This window comes from Rhamphochromis longiceps, linkage group LG3 (genome assembly GCF_057381845.1).
Source record: "Rhamphochromis longiceps isolate RC_006_pf linkage group LG3, R_longiceps_female_GT1.1, whole genome shotgun sequence".
NCBI lineage: Eukaryota > Metazoa > Chordata > Actinopteri > Cichliformes > Cichlidae > Rhamphochromis > Rhamphochromis longiceps.
Window position 1 is genome coordinate 44264060 of NC_140559.1, and position 17312 is coordinate 44281371.

General features: G+C 42.7%; 1 protein-coding gene across 1 annotated transcript in view; it reads left to right on the forward strand.

The window, feature by feature from the left end:
* The window catches only part of stim2b (stromal interaction molecule 2b), a 61165-nt gene that overhangs the window by 40387 nt on the left and 3466 nt on the right, over positions 1-17312 (forward strand). Inside the window, exons 3-11 of the mRNA XM_085399426.1 lie at positions 6291-6402; positions 8599-8710; positions 10948-11063; positions 11182-11359; positions 12353-12530; positions 13191-13352; positions 14886-14986; positions 15689-15927; positions 16027-16216. Coding sequence (XP_085255552.1) covers positions 6291-6402; positions 8599-8710; positions 10948-11063; positions 11182-11359; positions 12353-12530; positions 13191-13352; positions 14886-14986; positions 15689-15927; positions 16027-16216 — 1388 coding nt within the window. The remainder of the gene's footprint in view (positions 1-6290; positions 6403-8598; positions 8711-10947; positions 11064-11181; positions 11360-12352; positions 12531-13190; positions 13353-14885; positions 14987-15688; positions 15928-16026; positions 16217-17312) is intronic.

A 17312-nucleotide genomic window follows, 5' to 3' on the forward strand; every position in this document is an offset into this window, starting at 1 on the left:
TCATGAGAGCTACAGTTTCACAAAAGTCTGCCCAGCTGTCATGTGAGATAAATCAGGTGTACCTCCTGGTAGTTCACGTTATAATGAATTGCAGCCAAGTGCACCTCACCTTTTGTTCCAAATCTGCGACATATTAATAATAATTAATCAACTTAATTATCCTCCTTTTGCAGACTCACAAACTAATGACTTTCATTAACGCTGAGGTATGCTGTTGATTAAAAATATCATCACTCCGGGTTATGGTGATAGATAAGTGATGGGTGTAATAACTTCCAGTAATATTAGATAAGCTGATGAGGACAGATGGATTGATACAGTAGATATTTGGGGGGGTGAATAGAGTCTAGACTGTTTAGAGAAAGCAGAGACTCATGGGAAGTATGTCGCCAACTCCCCCCAATCTGGAATCTGATATGAAGAAATCTGTCTTTGTTTGCTGTGTGCGTGTCTGCCTCGCTCTGAACATGTGCCACTCTCTGTCTGTGTATGTAGACGTGTTGTCGTATTTTCAGGACCGAGGCTGTCTATCCCTGGAAACATAAAGGACGTTTAATCACTTTGCAGAAATGTATTCTGCAAGCTACACACTGTGTCTGTAACTATCACAGCTATCGGGCTATCTTAACTGTTAACCACAGAAGCCACGAAGACCTATCATTGCATTCATGCCTCTTAGCTTACTTTATATGGTCCCATAAAGCAAAGGCAAAGCTGCCTTTCAACATATGCAAAGAGGCCCTGCTAGTCTGCCTGCAATTAGTTTCATGCTGCAGCAGTGCAACCAATTGCTGTTGCTTTTAATATAACACTCGAGCAGCTATTTGTCTTATACAGTTGTTCATTTACTAGTGCTAATGTGTTACTTGTAGCATGTGTTTTTTCTGCTTGTTGTTGAGCAAATGTGGCCATTAGGATATCTCTCAAGGTCTGCAACAGAAAGAATGTCTTCATATTCGCCGTCCTTTGTCTTTTCTTATGTGGTGAAATGTCCTTGAAGTTCACATCTTTGCCAGCACCACTTCATATTTTTCTTTTCATAAAGTGAGCATTAAAAGGCTTTTCGAGACACTAATTTAGAGTAGCGGTCCCTCCAGTGACTCAGCAGGCCGTCAGTTCCTTCAGCTGGTGCCCAGTGTTACGTCAGTAAGAAGACAAATTTGCATTTCTATTGTGAAAGAAGAACATGGCAAATGTTCTCAGAGGATTTTTGTTCTCAACTGATGCAGTGAAACTGCCTTTCAGAACCAAATTCGAATCCTTTGATACGTGCAGACACAGGCAGCAACACGTGGACTACCAAGATTTTAGGTACAGTGTAAACTGTAGTTTGTAGATTTGTTACTCTTAAAATGAAATTCCACTGATTATAATTTGAATAGTCTGTGCTGTTCCATGATTCTTTCATTAATGAAACCAAATAATTGGACTGGATTCCGAAAGCTTTCCATCTCTTTTTAGATCACCCGATAATTCAGTTTCTGACGAAATACATGCAGAACTAACGACACATCAACCGGGTGCATCTGCACTTTGTAATAAGCCTAAACACATAGGAAGGAAATTTACCTAAAACTGACTTGTCCTACTGGACCTCAGTTCAGTGTTCGATTATTATTACAGAGATTATTATTACAGAGAGGATGCTGTAGGTATTAAAGGTACTGCAGTGCAGTGGTTTGAATCATATCTATCTAATAGACTTGATTTTGTTCATATAAACACACTAAGGTTAATTATGGAGTTCCACACGGTTCTATGCTAGGGCCACTTCTGTTTGCATTACATACGCTTCCCTTGTGCAAAATCATTCAAATACCCAGTTTCATCTATTCAAACCAGATGACACACACCAATTAGTTAGTCTGCAGGAATGTCTTAGACATAAAGACCTGAATGACCTCTAATTTTCTGCTTCTAAAGATTAGCGGTAATAAAAGCCGAGGGAGGTCAACAGTGATCACTGACTGTTTTAGGAGCTTTTTGAGATTAAATAGAAGAAAATACATAACATTAAACATGTTAACAACACAAAAGCCATATTAAACGCAGACTACTTTAGGCCCGGAAGTAGGATTCGTCACGTCATCACTTAACGACCGGATAACTCGAAAACGAAGCAACACAGGATTTTCAAATTGGTACAATACAGGTGCAGTTATTACTGGTGACCTCAAGGTCAAGTTCAGATTTCAGCAAAACGTGGTGGCCATGTTCCCCTGCTCAGCTGTAAGAACTACAGCCAGGGACCCTGATTCGTGTCTCGATTAATGCGCTGAGTCACACACCAGGTTTGTGTGTGAAGGTCGGATCAAGCTTCTGAATAAACACACAGCTGACGCACTTTAATCTCACGTATATTGACACAGTCAAATGCAGGAAGAGGCCATAAACATGAACATTTTATGGCCTCTGTTTCTTTTTTATTTTTTAAGTTACATGTCTACATTATCACCCTCTCTGTATCATGTCTTGTTTCTCTGTTTTTCATGCCAGTTATCCATTGTGTGTTAAGAGATGTATGACTTTGTGTTGACAAAAGAAGCGATTCGGTCACTTTACTCAAGTTAGTGGATTCAAATATATGAGCGTACATAGATACGAACCGCGCAGAAGGCTTTCAGAGAAGACTTAAAAATGATCTTTCTCCTGTGACAGCAGGAATGCTGGGAACATTTGTAGCAGACAGCCTCTCAACAACAGACAGCTTTTATGTATTCAATGTCAAACTCACGGCGCTCCTTCAGACTCTCTCAGCACGCTACAGAGATGCGTGAAAGTGCCAGTTGATTTTCGCGATAGATTCCCGTGTGCGCCTATACGTCTGTGTCACACGTGCACATCGTTCAAGATGTGTCATTAAATGCTTTTAGGACTTCTTCAAAGGAACGCGCAGTCGAGCGGTAATGACAACAGCTGTCTTGGTGCGAGCACACGATATTTTTTCTAGTTGTTTTAGAGACTGGGTGTGCTGTTTTATCCTTATCAAGTCAGATGTGAAGCTCATTGATCTGTAATCATGATTCATAATTGTGTGAAATGTCAAAACACCCTCGGCTGCTGCTCAAACATTCAGTCCTACGTGATTAGAAGTACCATTGTCTGCTGCTGCTGCTGGTGGGGCAGTTTTGTGCTTCTTGCTCCGTCGTCAGGACGCTCTGAACCTGCGGTCCATTTTATTTACCTCAGACATGTACAGACAGTTTTTCTAGAATTGCGAACAGTATATTGAGCTCCCTGCAGATTACACCTAAGCTGAAAACTCAGGAACTTTTAATTCTACAGCTCGGGCATCTTTACTATTAATTGCATAAGCTTCTCTTTATCTGTCCCTTAACTGCAGTTAACTGCATCGAGGTGCAGACGTGTCTGTTCCTGCTGTTCTTAATCTAAACTTGATTGCATGCGTAAACAAAAAGGGTGTTTTTGCTTAACATACCTGCATAAAGTTAGATGCTTCTTTTATTCATTTTTAGATTTGAATAGAACCAGTAGCTTATGTTTTTATTATGTTGGGAAATAAAGAGTTAGGTGGGGATTGCAGGATTACTTTGATATTTGGTCATACTTTGCATCACATTAAGGCTTCCTAGGACAAATATTTGTACATGGAAAGGTACATGAATAATAACATGTCATTCATGCATTGCTCAGGTCGATTTTTTGTCTTTTCAGAAACAGATTAAAAGGGACAAATCATGGCGAAATATAAACTAGAAAGAAAACCAAGTGTGTGTGTTCATTTGAAGAAAACTGGTTAGTGATTTTTCCGTTCAGGACATTTTCAGAGACTGTTTTTATTAGGTCAAAGCACTTATTAAATACTTATTATACATTCATTATTATAAACAGACCTTTTCTGTGACTTGTTTCCAACTTTTTTGATGCAAAACAGGCGATACACAAAAGACGGTGGACAAAAGAAGTGCACAGTCCTTCTGTTCCGTTACAAGATTTTAGGTGTTAGTCACATACAGATAGCTTGTAAATGTGTTGTTGTGGTTCTTGATATTGCCTTAAATCTATCAAAACAACTCTACACCTTATTCAAATGAGTCTAGGAAACACTCACAGCAATTTTTAGACGTCACGTTTGCAGGTAAGCATGATAGAATAGAATAGAATAGAATTCAACTTTATTGTCTTTGCACATGCACAGGTACAGGGCAACGAAATGCAGTTTGCATCCATCCAGAAGTGCTTAGTGATATAGATATATTACAATATATATTAGCAATAATATAGATATGTGAGTATATTACAGAAATGGGTCTATTATGGTATGTTATAATGTACACGGTATGAAGTATGTTGTGAATATTCTATAACTATAAGTATGTACAGGCTGTAGTGAGTACAAGCTATGTACAGGATATGGACAGGATATAAATATGAAAAACTATACAGAATATGAAATAAATAACTTTACAGGAATCTGAGATATACAGCTATACAGAAATGGGAACTATGCAAGTTGTAAACAGTTGTAGGGTTAAAAATTATCGTATGTACAGAATGATTGTTTACACAGGGCTATACAGTTGTGCAGTTAAGGTAAGTGAGGGTGTGGATAATTTCTACAGAGGCTATATAAAGTGCTAGTGGTTGTGAGTGGTGGTTCAGTCCATGTTATTATTGTGTTTGAGGGTACAGTTGTCCATTGTGGGTGTGTGTATGTTCAGTCCATGAGTTAACGTGGGTCAGATGTCAGGAGGCAGAGTTCAGGAGTCTGACAGCTGTGGGGAAGAAGCTGTTCCGGTACCTGGTGGTCTTAGTCCGGAGGCTCCTGTAGCGCCTCCCAGAGGGCAGGAGGGTGAAGAGTCCATGTGATGGGTGACTGGGGTCTCTGATGATTTTCCCAGCCCTTTTCAGACACCGCTTCCTGTAGATGTCTTTTATGGCAGGAAGTGGTGCTCCGGCGATGCGCTGGGCAGTTTTCACGACCCTCTGCAACGCCTTCCGGTCCGAGGCAGAGCAGTTCCCGTACCAGACTGTTATACAGTTGGTCAGGATGCTCTCGATGGTGCAGCGATAGAAGTTCACCAGGATGTCTGAGGACAGGTGGTTCTTCCTCAGAGTCCTCAAGAAGAAGAGGCGCTGGTGAGCCTTCTTGACCAGCTTGGAGCAGTTTGTCGTCCAGGTGAGATCCTCGGAGATGTGGACTCCCAGGAACTTGAAGCTGCTCACACGCTCCACAGCCGTCCCCTTAATGTGGATGGGTGGATGTGGGTCAGCATTCCTCCTGTAGTCCACGATGAGCTCCTTGGTCTTCTCGGTGTTAAGCAGCAGGTTGTTTCTGTCGCACCACTCAGCCAGACGATCCACCTCCTCCCTGTAGGCGGCCTCATCGTTGTCACTGATGAGGCCAATCACCGTGGTGTCATCTGCAAACTTAATGATGGTGTTGGAACCATCAGCAGGTCTGCAGTCGTGGGTGAAGAGGGAGTAGAGGAAAGGGCTCATCACACAGCCTTGTGGTACACCGGTGTTCATTGTGATGGTAGATGAGCAGCGGTTATCCAGCCGGACATGTTGGGGGCGGTTGGTCAGGAAGTCCAGTAACCATTTGCAGATGAGGGAACTGATGCCCAGGTCTGTCAGTTTCCTGATGAGTTGTGAGGGGTGGATTGTATTGAATGCTGAACTGAAGTCTATAAACAGCATTCTGGCGTAGGTGCAATAGGACCGAGCTTTGCTGTGTGATATAAAAGGCTAATTACCTATCAGAAACAACGAGGTTTGAATTAGATGGCAGATCAGGTTTTACATCAATGCCAAGGCCACACACACATACAAATATTGTTCCAAGATGAGTGCTTTGAGGTGTTTTGTAGTCAGCCATGATCCTTGTTGATGCCACCGGTGTTCTGGCAATTCTTTGTGGGTTTGTTTGCTACAGCTCATACTCCACAGGGGCATTTTTTAGTTTTAGTCTACCAAAGGAGGACAGCTGGAAGCTGAAAGCACACACACAGGTGGAAGTGGCGCCTCTGCCATGGGTCTGTTTCTCCTTTCAAAGTCCTTAAAAGGAAGAAAGCTGAGCAAAAACAAAGTGTGTGTGTGTGTGATCCAAATCCAGACTTTTAGGCAAAGCCAACTCTCTGCGGCTCCCTCTGTCAAAACCACACATGGACATACAAAGACAAGCACAGCCATCTGCATCCCCCCTGGAGATCTTAGTGAAAAACACTTGTTTTAAAATGTTCTCTGCAAAAAACCTACAAATACATCCATCAGGATGATTCTGAAAATCTGTTGAAACTCACTTGTCTTTCTCTCTCTTTTCCTAGTTCATAATAGAAGATATGAAGCAGCAGCAAACCAACAAACACAGCAACCTGCACCGTGAAGACCAGCACATCACTGTGGAGGAGCTGTGGAGGGGCTGGAAAACCTCTGAAGGTAAAAAGCAAGCAGGTCGACTGAATTAATGTCATTAAAAACACAAAAATCTGCATAACTGTCCCGCATGAGATGGTTGGTACTTTGACACATGTAGGGAGGCTTGCTATAAGTGATACCTGTACTATAATTATAGTGGAGATAACAGGGAGTGAGCAGTTAAACAAGGAAGCACTTAAAAAAACAAACAACCTATTTATCGGGAAGACGATATATACCAGTTTCCTGCAGGGAAACAGGAAGACAGCCGGGGGGGGCAATCCCTAAAGTGTCTGTTTTTATAGCACTTAACAGTAGTCGTGCATGTTCACTCCTGGAGCTTCCTGTTTCAGAAATTCATTTAAATTCGATTCAGTTTAATGATATAGTGCCAAATCACAACAACAGAGAAAGCCCTAACAATCACATGACAACTGAGCAACATTTGGCGACAGTGGGAAGGAAAAACTCCCTTTAACAGGAAGGACTTGCTGCAGAACCAGGATCAGGGAAGGGCAGCCATCTGCCATCGTTGTGGATGAGGGGAGGGGGACAGGATAAAACACATCTATATTTATCCTTTATGTTTAATAAAAGCCTTATGCAAAGATTTTTTTAATCTCGAACCGAGTCTTGAAAAAGAAAGAAATTAAAAATATGCTGAAAGTAGATGACGGTGTACATAGGAATGAACTCCTCATCCCATGATGCATTGCAAATCGCAGATTCCACAGCAGCCTTCTTGGATTTAATCATTCTCATTTTTATGTATTGTATAATAACAGTTTTGAATACATGCTGTAGTTTGTGACGTCTGAAGTTTCAAGCTCACTAAGCAATCTGATGCTTGTGGGTTTAGTCGACAGTGACCTCCACCAGTTGGAGAAGTTGCTGTTTCAGTTTAGGAATGTGAGCAGTGTGGTTACGAATAAACCATGTTTTTGTTACAACATACTGTTGTTTCACAGCGTCGTAGCTAATACTCATAATCAAAACCGCTACGGAGAATGAAATGCTACTTCTACTATAGCAGCGCTGGTGCTTTATTTGGTAATATAATAATACCCAGAACCTTCTTCTTTTGAGATGACTGCGCTAAAGTCAAAAGTGACCTTAAACAACTTCATGATTCTCTGAGACGTCAGACGGAGTTCTGCAAAAAGCCAGGACTGAAGGAGCGAACAAACATCTACTGACATTTACTCAAAGAAAACAAAGCGTGAGCTTTTACTCACTCTGCAGAACGTAGAGAAAGTGAAATGAGAGTTTAAGCAAACGCACTTCCATTCAAGAAACCCAGCTGAAATTCTGAGTCGTTTCAGTCATCCTTTATTTGTAATATTGTAATTATCAGGTTCTCAGGGGCAGTAGAAAAAAGTAACGATTTGCCTGATGAAATGTCCTTGTAAATGGCAAAGTGAAGCTGTGTTTACGCCACTGTGTCTCATCTCCTCTCTAATTACTTTTTTATAACCCGTGACATATGTGGCTTATCTGCAACCACAGTCTGTCTTCCTCAGCTTGTTTGTGCCTGTTTGTTTATCACGCTGATGTATCTGTGCAGCTAACTGGGTTTTAGAACAAGTTCTTCACATGCACTCATGTTTGAAGCAAAAAATAAACTTCCTAGATTTATGTTGTTTGAATGCTTCATGGGTCTTGGTAAAATAAAATGTAGGTAAAGCCTGAAGCTTGGTGTCTTATCCTGAATCATTTTTCCCACCGTTACATCTCTTCATTTAGTCACCACAAACTTAGTGTGTGTCCCAACATAACTCTGGGACTGGCTGCGGCCCAGAAAGTAGAGCCTCCTCCAGTCTGCATTTTGAGGTGTCCCAGGGAAAGGACACCGAACCCTAAAAAGTGCTGTAATCGCACTTCGAGTGCTCAATAAGAGTGGAAAGCTGTGCATTATAAATGCCAGTGTGTTTACCGTAACAGCAAAATGATGCAACGGCAATTAATCTCAACCTGGTAATGAAACATATACTCATTTACCCGTCACACAGGGAGGGTTTGTGTGCAACGAGTGCTTTTAACTTTGATGCTTAAACCTGCTTAAGACTGAGAGTGCTGTCGTGCTTTGGGGAATTTTGGAGGAATGCAGAGGAGCAGATAACGAGCAGTAAATCATCTTAGTTACTGATCTGTGTGTGTGTGCTTTCAAAGATAACAAAAACATCTTCATTTTTCTCCTCCCCTCTTTGTTTTTATCAGTCCACAACTGGACCACAGAGGACACGGTGTGGTGGCTGAAGGAGTCGGTGGAGCTACCGCAGTATGAGAAGAACTTCCGGGACTTCCGGATCACGGGGAACACTTTACCTCGGTCAGTACCGCACGACGCAATCAAACGTACCAGCTCTGCTTTTTTTTCTTTTCCTGGGGCAACAACATAATGACACAACATCTGTGGGAATTTGCAGTGTGACACATGTAAATGGAGTCTTTTCTTTTGTCATTTGCTTCTATTGAACACACTGTTTGTGCTACAGCATCTGAAAGCAGCCTTAGCTTTCATTAGTCTGTTCAATGCTGCCCACTGCTGGTTGTAAAAGGCAACACAGCCAATAATAGCACAACTTAAGAGCCCTTCTTTTGCTCTTGCATGAGAAAACTTTCCAAGGCTTGTAGGTTTTTTCTTTTCCAAGACAGGTCATGAAGTCAAACATGCAGCAGTACCCAAAGATCTATGAATGCTCTTGAACTCAGAGTGATGTCCCTGACTTCTCACGATCTGCTGTGAACCTAATCGTAGGTCGGTGGCTCAGTCTTTTAAAAGCGCTCCCAGGATATTAAAAATTCCCGCACGCAGCGCAGTGAAGATGAAATTTAATGAGCGTCGACATTACAGAAAAATATTCAGATGGACTGTGACTCACTGCACTCTGTATTTACGGCATGAGTAGACTGGAGGATGGTGGGTGGCAGGTTATTGAAGAGCTTCATGTTACGCCACAGAGCTTATAGGAGCTGACTCATGAAGTGATGTCACAGCGAGAGGGGTAGGGTTTCATCAGCCTGCCATGTTGTCTGCGCCGATTAAGACGGTGGTGGCGGCGGTGGTGTGAAGAAGGCGTCCTGGGAGACGTCGGTGTAGAGAAGGATTGAACTCTTTTTCTGTCACCACGTCGAGTGTGTTTGAGCTGAGAGTGTATCACTAACTCTGTTACACTCACAGGCTGCCTAAGAGATGCAAGTCACAAACTGGTTTCAGCGTTTTGGTTGCAAACATGTTGGTTTTTATGGAGCTAATGCTAGCTAGCTTTGTTAGTAATCTATAATCCATAAACTATAAGTAACGACAAATTAAACACACCATTATACAAGTCAGATAAATGCATTAAATGTTCCACCCAAACAGCTGCCCCCTGCCTGAGCCTGCCTCTGATGGAGGTTTCCTCCTGTTAAAATGGAGTTTTTCCTCCCCACTGTCGCCAAGTGCTGTATGGGGTATCGACTCATTGTTGGGGGTTTGGTTCTAATATTGTAGGGTCTTTACCTTAGTTTAAAGCACCTTTCAGTTCAGTTGAGTTTTTCTTATTTAGCTCCACATTCATGACAACAGCTGTCTCGAAGCACTTCATATATTAAAAAGAAATCCAAACAGTCAGATGCAGCACTTGGCGACAGTGGGAAGGAAAAACTCCATTTTTACAGGAAGGAAACTCTGATACAGCAAGTATCTGCTGCCCCGGCTTCAAAAAAGAGGTGAGGGGAGGGGCCCAAAGACACACTGCGACAGAGAGAGGCAGGGTTTAATAATTACAAGACGACCTTTAAGGTAACTGTTGTTGCGAAATGGAACTGAACCCTAACAGGCACCAGTAGTACAAACACAGATGTTGATTAGCTGCACATGCCCGTGTCAGCCCACCTGTCAATCGAAGCTATTTCTAACTCCAGTATCCAGATAAATTCAAACAAAAAGTTATAGACATAAAGGGAGGAAGCTATCTATGGAGGTCAAGGCTGTCTTGTTTATCTGGCTGTAAATATGCTTTTTAACATGGGGGTCTTATGGGGAAACAAGCTGGGCTAAGTGGCCAATAGATAAACTGCAGTTTTTTGCTGTTTTCGTGTTGTGTCTTCTCGTCTAGTGTGATGTTACTTAGCTGAGTCGTTGTTAGGAGCTGCTGTTGTAATGGGTAACGTTTGTGTTGTTAGGATGAGGTCATGTGAACTCAGAGTCATTGTAGTTTGTATTGATTTTATTTCATTTTTAATGTTTCTCTTCAGCTCAGTGTGGCTTTGGCTGTTCCTGTTGTTTAAAGCTGCTTGTGTAAGGTTTAGTTTTTATGCAGAGTGTGTTTGTGTGATGTTTAAGAACTGCAATGCAAACACAACTTCACACTCATGTGAACGCCCCGGTCTCAATAAACATGTGCATCACGTGTCCCTCTGATTGTATCGTTAATGTTGTGCAGATAACAAATTGACAAAGACTAAAACAAACAGCAATTCTTGTATGATGTTTAAAATGTGTTTTTTGCCACATCTAGTTTTAGTTCACTTTGAAAACTTTGTTTAGCATTCAGTCCTGTGTTTTCTTCTCCCCCGTTTTAGAATAGCGGCAAATGAACCGTCGTTTATGTCGATGCAGCTGAAGATATTAGACCAGCGGCATAAACAAAAACTAAACCTAAAGGCGCTCGATGCAGTGCTGTTCGGCCCCCCGCTACGTAAGTATAAAGCCGCGTGTCATCACACTTCATGAATATCAGTGGAAAATGAGCTTAAAGAAAATGTATGAATGCATGAATCCATCACTCTTTCTCCTGCTCGTCCTTCCCCGCACAGGTCCGCAACATAATTGGATGAAAGACTTCGTCCTGATGGTGTCCATTGTGATTGGTGTCGGGGGCTGCTGGTTTGCTTACGTGCAGAACAAGTCCAGCAAGGTGCACATCTCACAGATGATGAAGGATCTGGAGAGCTTGCAACATGCTGAGCAAAGCTTGTTAGACCTGCAGAGTCGGTAAGAGAGGGACGTGTATTAGACTTAGATGAAACACTGATTTAATGGTCACGTGCTGCCGCTCTCCTTTCACAGAGAACAGCAGCACGGTGGTGCAGCAGTTAGCAGTGACACCGCTATGGGCTGAGGCATGTTCTTCTATCTGTCCTGGCTTTGTATCACTTAAAGACTTGTTATCACTTGTTTTCATCATGCAATGACTTCAATACAACAACGATGTCACCTTAGTTGAACACCTTAACTATACCCTTAACTAATTAAAGCCTGAACCATGAAACAATTTTCAGAAAATCAGAGAGAAACATGAAGATGTACTTAATTCTTTGTCATCTAGAGCGGGTGAAATCCAAACTTTGTTTTTAAATCATGTAAAACTTAAACCGCCTACAGCAGCTATTCCCACAGGCAAGAGTGCTACGGCCCACTTAAAAACCAGAAAACCCCACGGAGAGCAGCCAAACTTCACTCTAATCAAAATACAGAAGAAAGTGATAAGTGATTTTATTCCAAAAACATAAACAACACAGGCTCTTGGCTATAAATTCCTAATGGTACCAAGTAATAGGCAAAGTTTTTTAAGGTCACCTGCTGCTGGGACACAAACTTCAATAGGAATCAGTCAATTTAGGTCCGAATAACGAGTAATATCACAAACTAACCACCTCCTGTTACCAGTTTTAATCCACTTTTTATATAAATAAATATTTTAAATATAGTGGATTTCTGTTATTACTTTGGCACACCTGCAGTACCAATGCGGTCCACCGTTGGGCTCCAGCTCACACTTTGGAATTCATTGCCCTACAGTACTTATAAAGTCCTTCTAAGCATACAAATACCCCTATTTCTTCTTCTTCAGTTGGCTGTGTTCTAACCTTCCATCCCAACCACACGAACCCTCTGCATCCCCTCCGTCACCACATCCACGACTTTCCTCTGTTCCCGTGTTCCCATGTTTCCGCCTCACCGTGTATCCTTCCCGTCCTCTTCCAGGCTCGAAAAGGCTCAAGAAGAGAACCGGACAGTTGCTGTGGAGAAGCAGAACCTCGAGCTGAAAATGAGGGATGAGATTGACGGGGCTAAGAAGGAGGCTCACAGGCTCCGAGAGCTGCGAGAGGGCGCCGAATGTGAGCTGAGCCGGCTCAAATATGCCGAGGAGGAGCTCGTACAGGTACGGCTCGTTGCCCCGGAGTCCTGCTCGCAAACAGATTTATTGTTAGTCAGAGTGAGGGAAACACAACCATAAAACTGCTCCTATTGGCTGTTGGCTACAATGTAATTTCAGATTCTATGGCGCCATAAGGAATATCCAGTGTATTCACATATACAACAGTCACATTTATTATCATTATGTAAATACTGAATTGTATATTCGATTCAGAGCATGAAATAAAGGGATAGAGGCGAAAATCTGGGACATCGCAATATGCGGATGTAAATGTATTCATTACTGTGGCGCAAACAACTTGAAATGAAAGGATTAATTTCATATTTTCCGCATTAAATTTTCATTTCTTCTATAAAACACCTACTTTGCATATCCTCGAGATTGCCTCATTTCCCCTCACATGGAAATACAGCACCGATATATCTCTCTGTAATGAGTTCTCTCCGTGCAGGCGAGCCAGGATTGGGCTCATTTACACACGGCGAACGCAGGACTTAAACAGTAAATGGAGTTCATTTGAAATTCGCTGAACGCTAACCTTCGCTTACTGATGCGTTTGATCGATATCCTGTGGGAAAGGGTGCTTTCTTGTTTGTTTGTTTGTTTTGTTTTTTGGCAGCGAATCTGATTGGCCTCTCGCGTATCGCGCTCTTCCCCGTGTAGGTACGGAAAGCTCTGAAGCGAGCGGAGAAGGAGATGCAGTCGGAGCGCTCGGTGCCCGAAGCTCTTCAGAAGTGGCTCCAGCTCACGCACGAAGTGGAAGTTCAATACTACAACATCAAGAAGCAGAGCGCCGAAAATCAGCTGTGCGTCGCCAAAGACGAGGTAACCGGCTAACTTTTGATAGGTTATTGCCAAGGCTCAAAAGATTACACAAGAAGGACACGAGGTGCTGGACAGAGAGCAGAAGCTGCTGCTGTGAGGATGTGACCACTAAGCTCTCCAAAGGTTACGTGCTGTGATTTGGCATGATATCACACATCTCATGAAGTGTTAACGTTTAGAAATTACTAAAAGATCAGCACTGGCAGAGATTTTAAAACATTAAAAGAAGGTCTTGCTGCCTGTTTGGATTACTTAAAGGAATGATGTTGGGGAGAAAAAGCCATTTATATTATGGAACTGCAAATCTGACTGAGCAGGACACACTACTACTACTACTAAACTACTACCATTACACCAGGGGACTTTTGTATATCTCTTTATTACAGTGGCCCTGAGAGTTCAAATAGAAAGCACCAGCAATCAGAAAAAGCTAAAGGGGAAAAAAACGTGAAAGAAAACGTGTTTTTGGGGCGACAATAACCTGACGGACCAGCTGAGGAAGTGACAAGCTAACAGTAAACAGCTAATAGCAAACATGTATCTACAGTATTATATAAATCATGTGATTGAAGCGCATGCTAGCCCACAACAACACTAATGAATCCTCTGCTTCTTTTAAGCGTGTCTCAGTGCGATATGTCACATTCTGGTTTCTGTCAGTTCTACAGCTGATCCATCAAGTCACTGTGTCCCCAGAAACGCTTGCTAGCTATTTGCTTGTGGGTTTTTTGAGCTGCAGTGCATTTGACCTCTCAGGGCCACCGTACTTCATCTCAAGCACTGAAGTCTCAGCAGTGCGTTGCATCCTAGCAGGCGCGTAACTACTCTGTGATGTTTTGCCTGGTAAATAGTGAAGAAATAGGACCAAATGATTCAGCACGTTTTTCTTTGTCACCTGCGTCTGGCAGAAGCTCATAATGGACTGGAGCTGAAGATCCTCTCCATTAGATGCAAATAGACATCAGTGAATGAGTTTACATCAGCTACATTAATCTGGCTTACAGCAGAGAAAGATTTAGTGCAGTGATCAGCCTTTTTAGGTAAAGATGCTGTGTGTTTTTTTTGTTGTTGTTTCCACTCAATCTAACAAAAACTTGGGAGGGAGTTTATGTTCTATCATATTAGCTTCTCTTAATCGGCTTCCTGCTCTTTTTTCAGCTGCTTCCTTTAGCTTGTCTCATCCTATCCCCAACATCCTCCTCTGTCACAGCATCTCTCCTTCATTACATCCAGGAATCTCTTCTGTGGTCCGTTTTTGTCCATTTTATCCACTATCCCTGCGCTGCACATGTCCAAACCATCCCAGCCTTGCTTCTTTAACTTTACCTCCTCTGACTCACTGCTAAGAACAGAATTTGATGTAAATGTCATCTTTTTTTCTTTCTCACATGTCTGGGGTGTGTATTTACATCACATGGTGTATAAAGTCCTTTGAGATGATGGTTGTTCTGAACTATCAATATTAAAAAGAAAATTCAGCTTATGTGAAGCTGAAATTCCAGCCAAAGTAACTCTATGTTTTCCCCATTTCAGGCAGAGAAAATAAAAAAGAAGAGAGGTTCTGTGTTTGGGACTCTTCACGTAGCCCACAGCTCGTCACTGGATGAGGTGGACCACAAGATACTAGAAGCAAAGTAAGAAAGACAGACTCTAATGTGCAGATTACAATAAGAAATATCACCTGATATAGATTTATAAGGAGGCATTTATAACAGAGGTGCTGCACGCTTCATGACGTGATCATAAAGGTAATTCAACAGCTAAAAGTAAACACGGGAAGAGAGGATTTGTTTCAGCCAGGTGTGATCTGGCAGTCAGGAGTACAGACAGTCGGTGAGGCTTTCCGTGCCTTTTTACACCAACGACGACTTTATCCTTGGCAGCTTTGCTTTGTGTGGGGATTAAATACTTTTGTTTGAGCCATCAGAGCGCTCAATGCATTTAAGAAAAACAGCTCTACAGTGTCGAGTTCTTGCCTGCTTGTGTGTTTTTTGCTCGTTTTGTCTTTTTTACCACATAAAGCTTTTACGTTCATGGGTCGATAAACACAATGAGATGTATTTAATATATTCAGAGCTCTTGGAGAAGCTAGGTAGCGCCACTGAGGTAAACAATTCATCTGTGTTCAAAAGAGGAAGATCAAGCGTGAGAACAGAGCGAAAGTGTTAGACACAAGTTTAAATCCGTAAACCCTGATGGATCAAAGCAAAGTTGGCATCTTACTGAGTCTGACTGGGGAATGTTGATCGGTAATCTGAAGCAGAATAAGCTCAGTGTTTGCATGCTTTTCTAATTTAACTGAGTCTGATTTATTCATTCGTTCGTCTTCATATTAGGAAAGCCCTGTCGGAGGTAACGGCGTGCCTGAGGGAGCGGCTCCACCGCTGGCAGCAGATCGAGAAGCTCTGCGGCTTCCCTGTGGTCAATAATTCGGGTCTGCCGAGCCTGACCGCCAGCCTTTACTCAGACCACAGCTGGGTGGTGATGCCGCGAGTCTCAGTTCCCCCCTACCCCATCGCGGGAGGAGTGGACGACCTGGACGAGGACACGCCTCCCATCATTCCACAGTTCACAGGTGAGCGAGGCGGCAGAGCGCGCCGACGCTTTGTAGCCGCAAAAGTGGCACGGCATAAATATTGACGTCTCCGTTTGCCTCTCCTCGTTCGTCCTCCAGGGACTACGTTGATTCGGCCCGCACTGACACGCAACAGCAGCATGTGCCGTTCCCGCCGGAGCCTGCTGAGCTCCCCGCAGTCCTCGCTGATGTCTGCAGACCCAGACCTGCTGTCCATGGCGAGCTCGTCCCTCTCCTATCGCCCCGAGGCGGACGACGACGTTATCATGTTCAACTCTGAGCGAAGGGGGTATGTGTGGCGATGTGTTTGTGTGTGTGTAGTTTTTAGTTTGCAAAAGGACTCAAAAGAGAAACATTTTACAAACTTTCTTCATTCATTTTTAGCTCCTAAGAATAGGATTTCACGCGCTAAAGTTTCAAATACATACATTTCCTTCTGCTGTTAGTTGCCGTAGCACCTCTTTTCCGACCTCTGTTCAGCACCTCATTAAAATACCCCAGCTGCCCTGATCAGTCAGCGGGTCTAGCAAAATCTAGTTTGGTTATGTAACAACATCACAGCATTCAGCCCTTTGTTTGAACCACGGACAGACCAAGAGCAAAGGAGCGGCTCGGCCTCGCTGAAGTTTTCAGTGAAACTCGAGACATTTTCAGGATTATTTGTCTGTCAGCAAAATAACTCAGAACCTGTCCAGCTGCATTTAGAGAGACTTGATGGTAGAGGCTGAGCCTGACTGAAGGAAGAATACTTTACAGGAGTTTTAAACTTCTGTGTCAAATCTACGCTGTAGTTAGGTCGTAACCTAACACCTCTCACGTCCACCTGTTCAGTACTTGAGATTCCTCCTGTGGACTTTTGGCTGCTTTTGACCGGAGCGTTTGAATTTATCAGTGAGAGAATAACAATCATCACATTAATATAAGGAAAAACAATCATACTGTCAAATATAAAGACTCTCATATATTTGCTGAAACTATAGGAATGTACCAAAGAGGTAAACTTGAGGGTCAAGCATGAATGCTGGCAACAGTGTCGGCTACTTTCCTTCAGTTAGCCTCCACAAAGATTCACCACAGAAGTCAAAATGAGCCGTCAAACGTCGGTGGGATACAGAAAAGTTTGTTTGAACTGCAGATTATGTCCATAGACCTGGAAATGCTGAAATTGGTATTTTTTTGGTTCCAAATAGTGTTTAAAGTCTTAAAAGTTGCTGTTATTGTTTGTTTTGTTTTATAATTCAGAGCTCTCCCGTGGATATACAAGCCACATTAGCTGTGCAACATGCGAGCACCAGTGATTTTAGTAATGGATTTGGAGGGCAGCCAGAAGCACAACATTTGCTCTGTGTTCTCTGAGGCGGATACAGAGTTAGCAGTAGGGGCTC